Here is a 19,363-nt window from a genome sequence, read left to right on the forward strand (position 1 = left end):
AGGCCTGGCGGGCTGGATTTGGCCCGCGGGCCTTGTGTTTGACACATGTGTTCTATCTAATAAAAGGGTAATATGCAAATTAATCATCATTCCGCCACAAGATGGGGGCACCCAGTCCCTTCAACCTCACCAGAGTCCCCCAGTCCTGGGGAGCTGCTGCTAAGAAGCCCCGGCTGCAGAGGGTCTCTGAGGGACAGGGAGGCTGGCCTGCAGCCTCCGTAGACAAGCGTAGGCCCGGCTAGGAGACAGCAGGCCCACCTCCCATGGAAGCAGCAGGGCTCCCTCCCAGAGCCCATGCTCGCTTATGCCTTCTGCGGAAGCCGCCCGGCTTCGGGCTCCCATAGAAGCAGCGCTGCGGTTCCCAGCCTACTGCATGCAATATCGCACAATAGGCTACTAGCAGCAAATAATATAATTGAAGGGCGTTTGGTTTACATCAAGGGTCAACAAACTAAGACCTGACGCTCGTTTTTGCTAAGAATAGTATTTGCATGTTTAAAGGTTATAAAAACAAAATAAAAACAAAGAGACCTTACTAACTGAAAAGTTAGTAAGAAGTTTACCAACAGTGGTCTACATTAAAACTATTTTCTCATGACTTAATAAACTAAAAGCTCAAAAGTGAAAGGAGTAAAAGCTTCAGGGAGCAGTGATTAGAGTAGGTAACAAGGGCAAGAGAAACGAGAGCTGTTAGTAACAATACTGTGAAGACAAATGGAGTCAACACTTATATTTCTCCAGAAACTACTCAGTAAAAGCAAAGAGGCTTCTTAATGAAAAGAGAAAAACACAGGCTTATGAACACATAAAAAAAAAAATATAAGCACACATTTTGAATTAAACATAAAGTAAAAGGGGAAAAAAGAGCCCTTTTCCTCCTTAGAAGCAGCAGCAGAACAAGAACGATGACATGCTTTATACATGTTTTTGCAAGAAGGGAAGGCTAGTTATTAGGTGGGCACACAGAAGCTGTTACATGCATTTAAACTGAAGAACACTAGGAGCCCAGAGAACATGAGGCCATTACTGTGGGTATATAACATTCAAAAACTTCAAATGATGTTGTATAGAACTAGTTAGGATTCTTAAAAGACACCATTTACTCCCCATTTCTACCAGAAGCAAAGATGATATCTACAAATCATGAAAAGTTAAAAATAGGTCATTTTCAAAACATTTCCTAGTGTCACTTTTAGGGGGAACATACTGAACTAGATGAGCAGTATGTTGACCCAGAATAACTATGTTAAGTAACTTAGTAAAAAACAAAAATTAGCTTTTAAATTGCTTGTCAAGGTGAGTGTGTGCTCATAGCGTATGCTTTCATTTATAAAATGAGAACAGGCAAATCTACAACAACAGAAAGTATACGAGTGGCAGCCTAGGGCTAGGAGGTTATAACAAAAGTGGGGAGTGGATGGGTGCAGGTTTCTTTTTGTGGTGACAAAAATTAGGGGTGATGACTGCACAACTCTTGAATATATAAAAACAATCACTGAATTGCACATTTAAAAAAATGGGTACATTTTATGGCATGTGAATTATATTTCAATAATGTTGTGTTGTTTTTTTTAAAGCTGAGTGTATACTTTACTTAGGAAAAAGGCAGGAAATAGAGGGATATTCTGAGGACAAAAACCCTGGAAGTACAGGTTGTACTGGATTACAATGATGACTAAGTCTTCCAAGACAATAAAATGACAGCTAAGTTAAGGTCCTCAGAAAAGGAATTCATTTGCCATCACACAGTAAATGTAGTATAAATTTTCAAACTCAGATATCAATATCTTGTCTCACATGGTTATTATAAACATCAAATGAATAAAATAGCTGCTAAATGTTTTATAAACTAAATGTGAAACAAAATATTATAATAAAATCAAACAGCTGACCCAACCTAGTCTGAAGAAATGGGGTGGTTACCAGTTATTTAGTGAGGTCTATGTGAAGATCAACTTTTAAACTTCCACTTGTTACTTACATCAACCATCGTATCCCCTTTCGCATCAATTCCTGATAAAGCAGCAAGGTACTGGCAATTCTACAGGCATAACACACAACTCCTGTAATTGCCTAAAGAAGAAATGCAAAATGTTATTATTTGGTGCTAACTATGGTACAGGGTAAGGAAACCTTTTACATAAAAATTTTCAAACATATTTTTAAAAACACAATTAAATACCAATTTCTAAAAGCTAAGAATAGATATAACTGCAATGAATATTTCATCCTTAATGTTATGATAATGTTAAACATGCACTGCCTCCACTGAGAAAGTTTTCTGTGAATTAAAAAAAGGCTATAAAGTCAAAAAGAAAGAACACAAAATAATTTGCAATGGGTAACAATTTAGTGAATGATTTCCTAAATCAAATAGGCATATATATATATATATATAAAATACATTTTATTGCTTCCGCTATTGATAAGATAATTTGAACTCAGATGTTTATATAGTAATTTAATTAAATACTAATCTTAGAGAGAATCCAAGATGGCTGCACAGGTAAACACCTAGCCGCAGCCGCACACAACAATTTCAATAAAATACAACTAAAATATAAAATGGACATTACCCAGAACTACAGGAAAGTTGACTGACTGGAAATTCTACAACGAGAAGCAAGGAGAAAACCAGAAGGAAGCACGGAGGAGCTGTAAAAGCCTAAGGTACGGAGACATGCAGCGCGCGCGTGGAGAGGACGGAGCCGGAGAGGAGGGGGCGGCTGAGTGCCTGGCTGGCGTTCCCTAGCAGGAAGTAGATAAAAGCTCTGACTGTGCTGGGCCCCAGTTCCGACTGTTCTGAACCCCAGTTCTAGGCCAGACCCCGGGGACCCAAGCTCAAACAGAGGGAGCTGGGCTGCGATGCGGAACCCCGGGGGAGCGGTGAAAGGAGGTCCCGGAGGCGGGCACAGTGCGGGCAGAGAAGGGACGGTTGGCTGTGCCGCGGGACTGCCCTGGAGGGAAGGAGACAAAAGCCCCAGTCTGCTCTGAACGCCACTTCCAACTGAACTGAACCCCCGTTCCGGGTTCATTGGGGGAGAGCCTAGACTGTTTGGTAGTAAGCGAAACTCAAGGGTACCTTTCTCTCAGAGGTGCTGGCAGCGAGTACTTAAGGACCCTGGGGATTATGGAGCCGCATAGGGCGTGGCTGACGGAAGCCAAGCCTGTAGGCTCCACCCTGAAACCCCGCCCCATCAGGGAAGCTGCGAAAATGCTGAGACAACGAAATAGATCACAAACGAAAGAAATGGAGGACAAAAAGTGACTGGATATAGAGTTCAAAACTACACTTATAAGGTTGTTCAAGAATCTCCTAGAAAAGGCTGATAAAATAAACAAGACTTATGAGGATATGAAAAGGGATCAACTAGAAATAATAAGGGATCAACAAGAAATAAAAAGGGAACAACAAGAAAGAAAGAATACATTGTCTGAAATAAAAAATATTATACAGAGTCCTAAAAACAGAATGGGAGATCACAAGAACCAAGTCAAAGATTTGGAACATAAAGAGCCAGAAGACACTCCTCCGCAGAAGCAAGAAGGCAAGAGAATCCAGAAAATTGAAGATAATGTAAGAAACCTCTGGGACAACTTCAAGCGAACCAATGTCAGAATTATGGGGGTCCTAGAAGATAAGAGAGAGCAAGATATCGAAAACATACTGAAAGAAATAGTGACAGAAAACTTCCCCCACCTGGTGAAAGAATTAGATTTACAAGTCCAGGAAGCGCACAGAACTCCAAACAAAAGGAATCCAAAGAAGACCACACCAAAACAAATCATAATTAAAATTCCAAGAGCAAAAGACAAAGAGAGAATATTAAAAGCAGCAAGAGAAAAGCAGGTAGTTACCTATGAAGGAGCACCCATACGATTGTCAGCTGATTTCTCAACAGAAACCATGCAGGCCAGATGGGAATGGGAAGAAATATTCAAGGTGATGAATAGTAAGAACCTACAACCAAAAATAATCTACCCAGCAAAGCTATCACTCAGAATCGAAGGCCAGATAAAGAGCTTCACTAATAAAAAAAAGCTAAAGGAATTCATCACCACCAAACCAGAATTATATGAATTGCTGAAGGGGGTTCTTTCGGAAGAGAAAGTAAATAAAGATAAAAATTATGAACAACAAATAGGTAACTATCAACAAGTGAATCTAAAAACCAAGGAAATTAAAAAAATCTGATGAACAATATTAACTGTTGAATATAATAGAATCAGAGGTATGGAAGGGGAGTGAACTGACGATTCTTGGGGAAAAGGGGAAAGGGGGGTGTGGGAAGAGACTGAACATAAACTGTGCACCTATGGATTAGGACAATGTGGGGTGGGGAAAGGGCAGAGGGTGGGGTGGGAACCTGGTGGAGGAGAGCAATGGAGGGGGGGGGGGGGAGGAACATTTGTAATAATATGAACAATAAAGATTTATTTTTTTAAAAAAAGAAATAAATAAAAGGAAAACAAACAAATAAATAAATAAATAAATACTAACCTTAGCCATGCTAGCATCTCCATCTAAGTCATAACGTGGATGTACTTTAGGGAGAGAAACTGAAACATTAAATGAAGTAGTTAAAATTAGAAATAGAGAATTTTGAGTAAATTATTGTATCCTTCATATAGTAACCTCTAACTTCAACATTAACCTTTAAATTAAATTAAACATAGTGAAAAACTATAATGTTCTTTCCCTGCTTAAAAAACAATAACAGTCTGGCTGATGTGGCTCAGGGGTTGAACATCCTCCCATGAACCAAGTGGTGGCAGGTTCAGTTCCAGGTCAGGGCACAAGTCCAGGTTTTGGGCTCAATCCCCAGTAAGGGGCATGCAAGAGGCAGCAGATCTATGTCTCTCTTTCTCCCTCCCTCTTTATTCCTAAAAGAAAATAAAAATCATAAAAACATTTTTAAAAGAACATCAGCACTTGAAACAATGCTGCTCATCCTGTAACAAATTACCTACAATATTTTTAAGGAATTTCATTTTTTTCTTAAATATATTCCAACACAACCAGCTCAATGCCTCTAAGTTGAAATAAAATCCCAAAATCCAAATAGAAATGTAAAAATCTGGATAGTTTTTTTCTAACAGTTAATAATTAAAAAGACTCCAAAATGCAGATCTAATTTTTCTTAGACCCTAAAGCCTGGCAAAGTGTCCCATTCACATTAGGCACAAGAAATATTTGCTGAAATTTATGGTACAAAAGGTTATTTTAAATATGAGTAAAATACTAAATAAAAGCAGAAAGCTACAGTGAAACATATGACAAATTACCACTTTATGAAACAACATATGGGTCTAGTAATAATTAATGTCGTTTTTCAACATTCATTTAAAATCTTGCTTGGCGTTGACTTGTATTGACATAACCTTCAAACACGTGGTATCTACAGAACGTGTGAAGTGCAATTAACAAGTTTTGCTTGAAAAAGTTTGTGTTTGGTTTGGTTTTTGTTGCAAAACTAGGGCTAAGAAGATGGCGGATGAAGAGCATATTCGGCACTGCATGCTTTACGAGTTCCAATTAGGAAGAAAAGCAAGTGAGGCTGCAAAAAACATCTGTAGTGCTCTTGGTCAAGATGCAGTTAGCGCCAGAAAATGCCAGCGTTGGTTTGAGAAACTTTGCGAGGGAAATTTTTCGTTAGATGACAAGAGTGGTCGAGGCCGTGTGTCCAATTTTGATCAAGAAGCTCTTCAAGCTCTTTTGGTGCAAAATCCTCAAATTACCCAACAAGAGCTTGCGACAACTTTAAATTGTTCACAAAAAACAATTTCCAATCAATTGCGTGCACTTGGCAAAGTCCAAAAGTTTGGAAAATGGGTTCCTCATGAGTTGACCGACAACAACCGTAATCAAAGAGTCACAATTTGCAGTTCGCTCCTCTCTCGTCAAAACTGTTTGCCGTTTTTAGAGCAAATTGTTACCGGAAATGAAGAATAGGTGCTGTATGTTAATTTGAAAAGGCGGCCTCAATGGTTGGACAAAAATGAGGCTCCGCAGCCCACGCCAAAACCTGACTTGCATGCGAAAAAAGTGATGTTGTGTGTTTGGTGGAATTTTAAAGGAATTCTTCATTATGAACTTTTACCATCTAACCAAACTATTACAAGTGCAGTGTATAGTGCCCAATTGGAAAGGTTAGCCCAAGCTTTAAGAGAAAAAGAACCCGCGCTGATTAATCGGAAGGGTGTAATTCTTCACCACGATAACGCACGACCGCATACTGCAAGAATCACTGCTGAAAAACTGAGCCAGTTGGAATGGAAAGTTCTCCCTCAACCTGCATATTCTCCTGATATTGCCCCTTCCGATTACCATTTGTTTCGTTCTTTGCAAAACTTTCTTCTTGGAAAAAAATTTAAAAATGAAGAATGCCTCAAAACTGCATTGACCGATTTTTTTGCATCAAAATCACAAGAATTTTACAACAGAGGGATAAAATGCTTCCTGAGCATTTGGGCACAAGTAGTAGAAAACAATGGCAACTATATTGTTGATTAAATTTTGTTGTATTGTTTAAATAAATTCGATTTAAAAAAAAGTATTAGAAAACGACATTAATTATTACTAGACCTAATATTTAATATCAAACTGTATTTCACCTACAAGACTTTTAAATTTTACTAATTTTGTTGAACGAATTTATAAATTTTTAATGTTTATGAAAGGTCTACAATAATGTCACCATCAATCAACTTTATGAATAATTTTTACAGGTTTTTTTGTCTTGTTAATCCTAACCGAGGATATTTTTCCATTGATTTTTCTTTCTTTTTTTTCAGAGAGATGGGGAGGGGGGAAGAGAGAGGGAGAAACATCGATGTAAAAGACACATCAATTGGTTGCCTCCAGCAGAAGCTCTGACCAGGGTGGGGGATGAGCCTGTTACCCAGGTAGGTGCCCATGAACAGGAATCGAACCTGTGACCTTCTGGTGTGAAGGCTGATACTCTAACCACTGAGCAACTGGCCAGGGCCAGTGTTGTTTTTTTTGTTTTTTAAAAAAAATATATATTTTATTGATTTTCTTACAGAGATGAAGGAAGAGAGATAGAGAGCCAGAAACATTAATGAGAGAGAAACATTGACCAGCCGCCTCCTGTACAACCCCTACTGGGGATGTGCCCGCAATCAAGGCACATGCCCCTGACCGGAATCGAACCCGGGACCTTTCAGTCTGCAGACCAACGCTCTACTGCTGAGCCAAACCGGTTTCGGCAAGTGTTGGTTTTTTTAATGGCTAATAAGAACAAGAAAAATCCCAACTTACTTTTTTCATATTTCAATCCTATGGTATTCAGAGGTTCCCGGCTTACTACAAAGATAGGATTTTCCTCAGTAGTTTTAGGGAAATGCTGTACTAGTCTTCCAGGTTCTAGAACTAAGCGGCGTCCTTCATATATCAGTTCTTGATTTGCAGAAACAATTTTGGTTTGTTTAAACACCAGTTCATGAAATACAGTAGCACTGTGTGAGAAAAATCCAAAAAGACAACATAACTGAGATAAAGAGATGAAGTCTTTTTTAAAATGACTGAATACAACATGCATTTCTAGTGGTACTTCAGATCAGAACCAGTCCACAGAAACCCTAAGTCTTTTTTAAAATGACTGAATACAACATGCATTTCTAGTGGTACTTCAGATCAGAACCAGTCCACAGAAACCCTACTTTGTTGATGTGAACACTACAAAGTCTATTAAACTAACAATTTAATCTACATTGTCTACACAGCAATTCTAAAATATTTCTGTTTGCATACATATACTGAGTATGCACAATACACAGGGTTCTTAATATTTAATAATGGGGAGCCAACATAGCAGAGTTTAAGAGCAATGGCTCTGAAATCAGACTGAGTTTGAATTCCAGTTATTCCATTTATTTGCTGAGTTACTTTCAGTTACTCCTCTGCTCGGTTTCCTCATGTGTAAAATGGGAATAACAGGACCCACCTCACAAATTTGTTGTGAGGACTAATATATAAAGAACTGAAAATAGTACTTACAACTTCATTACATATTTGTTAACTCATTAATAAAACCAGGTATTTTCAAAATGTTTTTTTGAAAAAGCTAGATTCTCCCAAAATAGATTCATGAAATAAAAAAAAACGTTTCAGCAGCAATGTTACGATTTGTTTCCCCTCACATGCCTTTGCTAAGATTAGCTCAGGCTTGGGTGAGTGTGTGTGTGTGTGTGTGTGTGTGTGTGTGAGAGAGAGAGAGAGAGAGAGAGAGAGAGAGAGAGAGAGAGTGTGTGTGTATATATTAAGGTGACCAGATCACCCGGCTTTTGGTGGGACAGTCCTGATTTTTAATGATTTTTTCCCGCGTCCCGCAGCTTTTTAAAAAAGTCCCGATTTGTGGAAAGAATCTCTCCAATCTTTCCAAAAATTGGGACTTTTTTTTTTTTTAAATATATTTTATTGATTTTTTTTTGACCCCCTCCCTCCCTCCCTCACATCCCCTCCCTCCCCAAAGTTTTGTGTCCATTGGTTGCACTTATATGCATGTATACAAGTCCTTCGTTGATCTATTTTCTCCCCCAGATCTTCCTCCCCTCCCCGCTGTAATTTGACAGTCTACTTGTTGATATACTGTCACTATATCTATCTTATGGTTCATCAGTTTATAATGTTCTTTATTATCCACAAATGAGTGAGGTCATGTGGTGTTTCTCTTTCATTGATTGGCTTGTTTCACTCAGCATGATGTTCTCCAATTCCATCCAGGTTGCTGCAAATGATGAGAAATCCTTCTTTTTTATGGCAGCATAGTATTCCATTGTGTAGATGTACCAAAGTTTTTGGATCCAATCATCTGCTGACGGACACTTCGGTTGTTTCCAAATTCTGGCTATTGTAGATTGTGCTGCTATGAACATAGGGGTGCATATATCCTTTCTGATTGGTGTTTCTAGTTTCTTGGGATATATTCCTAGAAGTGGAATTACTGGGTCGAATGGGAGTTCCATTTTCAGTCTTTTGAGGAAACTCCAGACTGTTCTCCACAGTGGTTGCACCAGTCTGCACTCCCACCAGCAGTGCACGAGGGTTCCTTTTTCTCCACAACCTCGCCAACACTTGTCGTTTGTTGATTTGTTGATGTTGGCCATTCTGACAGGTGTGAGATGGTACCGCATTGTTGTTTTGATTTGCATCTCTCGAATAATTAGTGACTTTGAGCATGTTTTCATGTGCCTTTTGGCCTTCCTTCTGTCTTCTTTTGAAAATATTCTATTTAGGTCCATTGCCCATTTTTTAATTGGATCATTCATCTTCCTTTTATTTAGTTGTATAAGCTGTTTGTATATGTTGGAGATTAAACCTTTATCAGTGGTGACATTTGCAAATATGTTCTCCCACACAGTGGGCTTTCTTGTTGTTTTGTTGATGGTATCTTTTGCTGTAAAAAAGCTTTTTATTTTGATGTAGTCCCATTTGTTTATTTTCTCTTTAGCTTCGATTGCGCTAGGGGTAGTATCAGTGAAGAAGTTCTTTTGGCATACGTCTGAGATTTTGTTGCCTGTGTTTGCTTCTAGTATTTTTATGGTTTCCCGTCTGATGTTTAAGTCCTGTATCCATTTTGAGTTTATTTTTGTGTATGGTGTAAGTTGGTGACCTAGTTTCATTCTTTTGCATGGATCTGTCCAATTTTCCCAACACCATTTATTGAAGAGACTGTCTTGACTCCATTGTATATTTGTGCCTCCTTTGTCAAATATTAATTGAGCATAGTGATTTGGGTTGATATCTGGGTTCTCGATTCGATTCCATTGATCTATATGTCTGTTTTTGTGCCAGTACCAGGCTGTTTTGAGAACAGTGGCTTTGTAATACAGTTTGAAGTCTGGTATTGAGATACCTCCTACTTTACTCTTCTTTCTCAGGATTGCTGTGGCTATTCGGGGTCTTTTATTGTTCCAAATGAACTTTTGGAGAGTTCTTTCTAGGTCAGTGAAATATGCCGTTGGTATTTTAATGGGGAGTGCATTGAACCTATAGATTGCTTTAGGAAGTATGGACATTTTGATGATGTTGATTCTACCAATCCATGAACATGGTATGTTCTTCCATCTGTTTACATCTTCCTCTATTTCTTTTTTCAGTGTCGTGTAGTTTTCCGCGTATAGGTCCTTTACTTCCTTAGTTAAGTTTATTCCTAGGTATCTTAATTTTTTTGGTGCGATGGTAAATGGAATTGCTTTTTTAGTCTCTGTTTCTATAAACTCACTGTTGGTGTATAGAAATGCCATAGATTTCTTGGTGTTAATTTTGTATCCTGCTACATTGCCAAATTCATTTATTAAGCCAATTAGTTTTTTAATGGAGTCTTTTGGGTTTTTTATATACAATATCATGTCGTCTGCAAATAAGGATAACTTTACTTCTTCTTTTCCAATCTGGATGCCTTTTATTTCCTCCTCTTGTCTAATTGCAATGGCTAGTACTTCCAGTACTATGTCAAAGAGGAGTGGCGATAGTGGGCATCCCTGTCTTGTTCCTGTTCTTAGAGGGAATGGTTTTAGTTTTTGCCCATTGAGTATGATGTTGGCTGTGGGTTTATCATATATAGCTTTTATTACGTTGAGGTATGATCCTTGTACTCCCACCTTGTTAAGAGTTTTTATCAGGAAAGGGTGTTGGATTTTATCAAATGCTTTTTCTGCATCAATTGATATGACTATATGATTTTTATCTTTCAACTTGTTTATGTGATGTATCACGTTTATTGATTTGCGGATATTGTACCAACCTTGCATTCCTGGAATAAATCCTACTTGGTCATGGTGTATGATCTTTGTGATGCTCTGCTGGAGCCGATTTGCTAGAATTTTGTTGAGGATTTTGGCATCTATGTTCATGAGGGATATTGGTCTGTAATTCTCTTTCATTGAGTTGTCTTTATCAGGTTTTGGTATTAGGGTGATGCTGGCTTCATAGAAGGAGTTTGGAAGTGTTCCTTCCTCTTGAATTTTTTGGAATAGTCTGAGAAGGATAGGTTTTAGTTCTTCCTTGAATGTTTGGTAAAACTCTCCTGTGAAGCCATCTGGCCCTGGGCTTTTGTTTGCTGGAAGCTTTTTGATGACTGTTTCAATTTCTTCCCAAGTCACTGGTCTATTGAGATTTTTAGATTCTTCCTGATTGAGTTTTGGAAGTTTGTATTTTTCTAGGAATATGTCCATTTCCTCCAGGTTGTTCAGTTTGTTGGAATAGAGTTGTTCGTAGTATTTTGTAACAATCCGTTGTATTTCAGTGGGGTCTGTTGTTATTTCACCTCTTTCATTTCTGATTTTGTTTATTTGGGTCCTCTCTCTTTGTTTCTTGGTTAGCCTGGCTAGAGGTCCATCTATCTAGTTTATTCTTTCAAAGAACCAGCTCTTGGTTTTGTTGATCTTATGTATTGTTTTTTTGGTCTCTATGTTGTTTATTTCCGCTCTGATTTTTGTTATTTCCTTCCTTCTGCTTACACTGGGCTTTTCTTGTTGCTCCTTTTCTAACTCTTTGAGTTGTAGAGTTAGATCATCTGTTACTATTTTTTCTAGTTTTTTGCAATAGGCTTGTAAGGATATGAACTTCCCTCTCAAAACTGCTTTTGCTGTTTCCCATAGATTTTGGATTGTTGTGTTTTCATTGTCATTTGTTTCCAGGATGTTTTTAATTTCTTCCTTGATTTCTCTGGTAACCCAGCCCTTGTTTAATAGCAAGCTGTTTAGTCTCCATGTGTTTGATTTCTTTGGATTATTTTTATTGCAGTTAATTTCCAGTTTTATGCCATTGTGGTCTGAGAAGATACTTGATATGATTTCTATCTTCTTGAATTTGAAGAGACTTTGCCTATGTCCCAAAATGTGGTCTATCTTTGAGAATGTCCCATGTGCACTTGAGAAGAATGTATATTCTGTGGCTTTGGGGTGAAGTGTCCTGAAGATGTCAATTAATTCCAACTGGTCTAGTGAGTCATTTAGGATTGATATTTTTTTGCTGATTTTTTGTTTAGATGATTTGTCGAAGGGTGACAGTGGGGTATTAAAATCTCCTACTATGATTGTATTGCTATTAATCTCTCCCTTAATGTCCTCCAGCAGTTTTTTAATGTATTTGGTTGCTCCTGTATTGGGTGCATATATATTTACCAGGGTTATTTCTTCTTGTTGGATTGTTCCCTTTATTATTATGAAGTGGCCATCATTATCTCTTGTTATGTCCTTCACTCTGAGATCTAATTTGTCAGATATAAGTATTGCTACCCCAGCTTTTTTTTCATTTCCATTTGCCTGTAAAACTTTTTTCCATCCCTTCACCCTCAGTCTGTGTGCATCTCTTTTTCTGAGATGGGTTTCTTGTAGACAACAGATGTATGGGTCTTGTTTTCTTATCCAATCTGTTACCCTATGTCTTTTGATTGGAGCATTTAATCCATTTACATTTAAGGTTATTATTGATAGGTACTCATTTGACGCCATTTTTATTCTATACCCATGTTCCTTCTTCACTTCTTATTTCTTTATTTTTACAGTAGACCCTTTAGCATTTCTTGCATTGCTGGTTTGGTGGAGATAAATTCCTTCAGTCTTTTTTTGTCTGTGAAGCTCCTGATTTCCCCTTCAATTTTGATTGATAGCCTTGCTGGGTACAGTATTCTTGGATTCAGACCCTTCCTTTGCATGACTTTGTATATTTCGTCCCATTCCCTTCTGGCCTGATAAGTTTCTGTTGAGAAATCAGTTGCTAGTCTGATGGGGGTTCCTTTGTATGTAACTTTCTGTCTCTCTCTGGCTGCTTTTAAGATTCTTACTTTGTCATTGTTGTTTGCCAATTTAATTATAATGTGCCTTGGAGTCTGTCTTCTGGGATTCATTTTGCTTGGGACTCTGCGGGCATCTTGGATTTGTGTGGTTTTTTTCTTTTCTATTTCAGGAAAGTTTTCTGTCATTATTTCTTGAAATACTTTTTCCATGTCTACCTCAGTTTCCTTTCCTTCCGGAACCCCTATTATTCGAATATTATTTTGTTTTGTTATGTCCCAAAGCTCTCGTAGGCTCTCCTCCTGCTTTTTAATCTTTTTTTCTAGAAGTTGCTCTACTTGGGTATTTTTTTCCATCTTATCTTCTAGCTCACTAATGCGGTCCTCTGCTTCATCTAGTCTACTCTTGATGCTTTCTATTGAGTTCTTCATGGTAGCGATGTCACTTTTCATTTCTTCTTGGTTCTTCTTCAGTTCCTCATGGCTCTTCTTCATTTCCTCATGGTTCTTCCTCATTTCTTCTTGGCTATTGTCAAATTTCTCTTCCATTCTTTTTAGCCATGCTATGATCATTACTCTGAATTCTTGCTCTGGTAGGCTGCTTACCTCTGACTCGTTTACTTCCTTTTCTGGTGATGCCTGCTTTTCTTTCACGTGCGGACTATGTTTTTGTCTCCCCATCTTTTCAGGAAGTCTGGTTATGTGGTATTCCTTCTCCTGCGTTGATTTTTGAGGTACAAAATACAACACTACCAGGTACAACACAAGAGGCACTTAACAGGAATGTATTTACAATATTAATAACCTCTAATAAAGGTGACCACTAGAGAAAGGCAACTTAGGGGATAGTTGAGAAGGAATAGAGGTAAAAATAAAATAAAGAAAAATTTTTTTAAAAAATTTAAAATTAAAATTAAAAAAAAAAAAAATTAAGTAAATTAAAAAAAAAAGAGGGATAAAGAGATAGAAAAAGAAGAAGAGGAAAAAAATAATGACAAAATGAAGTTGGAAAACAGGGAAAAAAAGAAGATGGAGAGAGAGAGAAAGAGAGAGAAGAAGCAAACTAAAAGAGAAATGTGAAACAAACTATATATATGTGGAGAAAATTGCCAAAGAACAACCTCTGGACCCCGCCAATGCCAGTAAAAATATTTGGAGATTAATAGAAACTACTATATCCACTATTATTAAGTAAGGCTATGATATACAGAAGTAAAGAAAACAAACAAAAACAGAGGATTTAAAAAAAAAATACAAAGCAACAATAACAATACAGGAAAAAGCATAACAATTTCACTAAAAAGCATAAAAATTCACAATAATCAACCTTCACACAAACAATGCGACAAGGATAGAGGGGAGAACAGATTTTTTTTTTTTTTTTTAACTAGTTAATATAGTGCAGAGATTGGTATTTATACACTTGGATCAGGGGTTGGAACTTAGGTCTATAAGTATAGTGAGAGCTTTAGCAGGGGGTATACAGAGAGAATAGAGGAAAAACTAAAGCCAGAATGGGATAGGATAAACTGTAGACTAAAGGGTAAAGTTTAGTAGGAGAGTGATAGTGTAAAGGTTGAGTTGGGATAGGGTTGAATGATGCTATAGTAGAGATTAAAATAGAATGAAGGTTACTCCTAATGTAAAATAAAGAAAAAATAAAATGGTACTAGAGAGAGAGAGAAAAAAAAATAAATAAAAATTTTTTTAAAAAATTGCAAAATAGCAGTAGTAATAGTGATGATAGAGATTGAAAAATGTAATAATTGAAAAGGTAAAATCAAGTAAGGAAAAAAGAAAAAAAATTGTTTCTTAAGTAAAAGATATGAAAAAATGAAAATTAAATAAAAGATGTAAAAAATGAAAATAAAATAAAGAATCGCAAAATTAGCATAAAAATGACCAGTGGTAGTCCCTTACTTCCTCAGTTAATGTATTTGGCACTTCTGATTCTCGGACCAGACAGTCTTGCAGTTCCCAGCTTTCCACTGCACCTCAGTTTTGTAAGGTAATCCTTAATTTTAAGTAGGCTATATCTTAGTTATTTGTGTCCATTTATTTTTGATTAATTAAAAGACAAAAGAAAAGAAAAGAAAAAAAAAAAAAAAAAAAAGAAGGGCAGTTTGTAATTCAGCTCTTAGGTGTCAGTGTTTCTGGTTTGACCTCCCAGTCTTTTTGGTTGCTCTGGCCTTCTTTCTCTATGGCTCTAGCTGGCAGGGTGCTAGCTGGCTCCCAGACTATCTCTTCTGGCTCCGATCCCTTGTTTCCAGGAAGGGAATTTCTCCCTGCAAATTCCCCGGATATGCCCAACTAGGCCGACCTTCCCTAGTATTCCGAAGCTAGGGGTTGAAGGGGATCAGGCGCCGAGGTGTCCAGATGTTCCGCCCTTGGCGGGACAGCCGCGATTCTTAACACTCTGTCCCCTGTCCCCTGGTGTTTTTTGTTTTTTTTTAAAAAATAAAATAAAAAATTCCCGCTTCTGGGGAAGCTTATGCCAAACCCAGCACTAGATGTCGCTGCAGCCTTCTTAGGGCTCAGCTTTGCGGGCGCTCCATGGAGGCGGGGCCGGAACCCTCAGGCAACCAAAGCTGGCCGTGCCTCAGGACCGCGATCTCTCAGGCTTTCCCCGCAAACTCTGACCTTTCCATGGGTGACCGAAGAACTCCTTTGAATCCACGCGCCTGCGCCAATTCGGGCGTCTCAGCTACTGGATGGACCTCTCCGCTGTGGGCTTTCCCGGCCTCAGAGAAGCCACTCCTTTCTCGCAGCGCCGCCGCTGCTGCCGCTGCCGCTGCCGCTGCCGCTGCCGGCCGCCGCCGTGGCCAGGAAATTCTGTCCAAAGGTTCGCTCCCTAGCTTGCTAGAGACCTCGGCTGCCCCTCAGCTGCTAATCAACCCTCCCTGAGCGACTCAGATGCCACTTTTATCTGTTCTGGGACCAGAGTCAGAACAGGTCCGACTGTTCGGTCGCCATCTTCAAGCTCCCCAAAAATTGGGACTTTTTAAAAATGCTGTGGGACGCAGTAAAAATTGTTAAAAAAAAAAAAATAAAAAAATAATATATATATATATATATATATATATATATATATATGCATCTAGGATTATATATATATGTATATATATATGTGCATATATATATATGTATATATGTATATATGAACATTTTTATTGTTTTCAGAGAGGGGAGAGAGAGAGATAGAAACATCAATGATGAGAGAATCACTGATCTGCTGCCTCCACACACCCCACATTGGGAATGAAGCCCACAACCCGGGCAAATGCCCTGATCAGAAATCGAACTATGATCTCCTGGTTCATAGATCAACACTCAACCACTAAGTCACACTGACTGGTCTTGGTTGAGCTTTTTATCCTCAATAGACTTTTAAAATGAAATTGTGGCCAACACCTAACTATAATACTTTATTCAGGCTATTAAGTACCAAAACAAAGGTGCACATTATACTTTAATGTTATATTATTTAATATGTTTATATTAGACATAGATATTAATATCTAAAATATTTTATTTAATGTTATTTCTTAATAAATTACCAGTAAAAGTCTCTTTTTGAGTTTTATGAGACATTAAAACTGCTATTTTGAGTCTGTCAAAACAAAAACCAATGCATATAAAATAGGTGCAATTTTTTCCCTTCACTTAAAAAATTATATGGAGATCACTGGTGATTTATATGTAGTTGTAGGAAATAATAGAGAGAGAGGCTACATATATGCCCTTCACACAGTTTCTCCCAATGGTAACATGGTGCATATAATATAGTACAATACAACCAGGATGTTGATACTGTTGATGCTGACCCACCTATCTTACTCAGATTTCCTCAGTGTTACATGTAAGTGTGTGTGCATTTATTTATGTGCAGTTTTATCACACAGATAGATTTTTTTATGACATGGTAAAACAAATTATTTCTCCAGCACCCAATAAGGGTTTTGTGCCACACATACAAACAATAACTACACTAATTATATTTAAGACATGTGCTTTAATATTTTTCTATATGACAGGGCAATACTTTAATGAAACCTGGCCTATTTATTGATAGGTGTTATTTATGGTTATGGGATTATATAACTTGAGAGAAGACATATAAACAAAAATATTCTTGTAACACTTGCAGTTTAAGACCAACTTAATTTACTATAAATCTTAGAAGATGAGTCCTTTATTCCAAAAGGAATTTACTAAAAGCACTTAAATGTTATTCTCTAAGTGGGAAGTGGGTGCCTCTGGTGAAGTTGAGGTATCTTTTCTATTTTTTCTCCTAATTTATGAAGATTATTATATAACAACATTATCATCTAGGAAGAAAACATAAAGAGGTACTTACGTATTATAGCTATGAATATAAATCTTATGAGCTGTCATTTGTTGTAGCGAGAAAACATGAATTATCATCCGGTGAAGTATATCACTAGTTTCTGCAAAAAACTGGTCAAAACCCCAACACTTTTCCTGATCAGCCTCAAGGATGTTTGCCAAGACCGGGGTAAGTAGAACTTGAAGACCCCTAAAATAGTATTAAAAAAATTTGAAGAATGAATGTATTTTATCTAGGTACAAAATCATAATATTTACTATCAAATCAAAGGAATTGTTATTAGATTAGACCAAAGCTTTTAAAAATCTGCCAACTTTTCAAAAAGCCAGGTAACCTTAGTTTATTACTCATCAATAAATCAGGGATTATGGTATTTTTAGGTTAATTTATCTTTTATTGGTTATTTTCTTTGATTCTCTCATTCCCAAGTTTCCTCACTTTTCCAAACACATTTTAACATTGTACATACAAAATCACCCAGGTGAAATCAATTGATTTGAATCAGGTGATCATGAGGGTAAGATAATTGTTTAATTTCAAGATTTATAATGTCCTTTGTTTTTTATTGATTTTCTTTCTTTCTTTTTTTTTTTTTTTTTTAATTTTAGGAAGGGAAAGGGGTAGAAACACCTCGAGAAACATCAACATGGATTGGCTGCCGCCTGCACATCCCCTGGTTGGGATCAAGCCTGAAACCCGGGCATGTGCCCTGATGGGGAATCGAACTAGTGACCTCTTAGTCAACCACAGAGTCATACTGGCCTGTCATTCTTTATTTTTTAATGTTCTATTAATACGGCACTGCAATATATAATTTTAAAGGCTGAATTTATATGCCTTTTACTTCTGTGAATGAAAAGGGGGCTATGCAATAAAGCTGGCAAGCTCAGTGGGAGCACATGGCAGGCCTGGCAAGCTTAGGGACCAAGAGAAATAACCACAAAGGATGGCCTGACCACAAATTTCTAACTGGGAAAATCACAGCGGGTAGTCACGTCGCAGGCCTATAGCTTCCATAGCAAAAGTTAACTTTACCTTAAGTGAACTTTGTCTATTGTTCTTATGCATCTAGGATAACATACCTTTGAAATGTCAGAGTAATTTTGTTTTCCCACTCTTGAAGCCACTATTGCGGGCACCAGAACACATGACCCCCTCACTGTTATTTTGTTCCCTGCATGCCATCTCTACATGCTGTAAATGTTACCTACTAAATATCCTTTACCCATAAGTGTAAAGAAAGTATGTGTTTCTCCATTTCGTCTTTTATCCAATCCTAGAGATTTCTCTGCTATGCTTTCTCCCACTTCCTTAATCTCTCACCAATGGATTCATGCACCCTCCTGAGGTCTTCTCCTTTGATTCTAGTGTATAAAATTAACTGGAAAGCTGCCATTCTCCAGAGCCTTTGAGATCCTGCTCCTCAGCATATGTGATCAGTTTGGCTCAAATTAGTTTCTTACATTGACACTTCTTTAGGCAGTAAAATTACTATAATCATCTAGCAATCAATTAGTGCCAATTCAATTATGAATAACTTTTGACTAATAAAGTATATTTTAAAAAATGAACAGAAGGACGTTATTCTTTCTCTGAATTATAAAATACGCTCAAAAAGATTCTCAATTATGGAATTTCAAATAGTTTTAAAAATATATTCTTGACTATGTAATAGGCCTTGTCTGTGAACAATTTTCAAAATATGTAGTGAACATTTAAAATTTTTGCCTAATAGATATATATGTTCCCTCCTTTTGTAAGAGAATCTACACCTCTCTATTCCCTAACTCTAATCCCTGTGCAAAGATGGGTATAAAAGCCAGGTTTGGCCCTAGCTGGTTTGGCTCAGTGGATAGTCCAGCCAAGGGCACATGCCCGGGTTGCAGGCTCCATCCCCAGTAGGGAGTGTGCAGGAGGCAGCCAATCAAAGATTCTCTCTCATCATTGATGTTTCTATTTCTCCCTCTCCCTTCCTCTTTGAAATCAATAGTAATAATAATTTAAAAAGCCAGGTTTGGTATGATTAGTTGGAGGTGGTCAGGTGGTAGCATATAAGTTAGTTAAATGTGAATCAACACCAAAAATCTTTGCTAAAACTATGAGGAAAGAAAATCCTTTATCCCCCACCGAGTTTTCAAAGCTGTGAGAATGTGAGTCTGGGAATGTGAGCAGCCTTCCTGTGGCTCTCAGGAAAGAGCCTACTGAAGGGAAGGAGAAAGCAGATAAAAGCAGATCTGAGCAATTTGAAAGGACC

General features: G+C 37.6%; 1 protein-coding gene across 1 annotated transcript in view; it reads right to left on the reverse strand.

Annotated features, from left to right (window-relative positions):
- TBK1 (TANK binding kinase 1) overlaps window positions 1–19,363 on the reverse strand; it is a 53,534-nt gene that overhangs the window by 11,599 nt on the left and 22,572 nt on the right. Inside the window, exons 8-11 of the mRNA XM_084877588.1 lie at window positions 17,119–17,298; window positions 7,283–7,479; window positions 4,502–4,560; window positions 1,982–2,073 (exon numbers count right to left, since the gene is read on the reverse strand). Of these exons, the coding sequence (XP_084733714.1) occupies window positions 1,982–2,073; window positions 4,502–4,560; window positions 7,283–7,479; window positions 17,119–17,298 (528 nt within the window). The remainder of the gene's footprint in view (window positions 1–1,981; window positions 2,074–4,501; window positions 4,561–7,282; window positions 7,480–17,118; window positions 17,299–19,363) is intronic.

The sequence above is a fragment of the Pipistrellus hanaki genome (genome assembly GCF_964339955.1).
Source record: "Pipistrellus hanaki genome assembly, chromosome: 3".
In the NCBI taxonomy this organism is placed as follows: domain Eukaryota; kingdom Metazoa; phylum Chordata; class Mammalia; order Chiroptera; family Vespertilionidae; genus Pipistrellus; species Pipistrellus hanaki.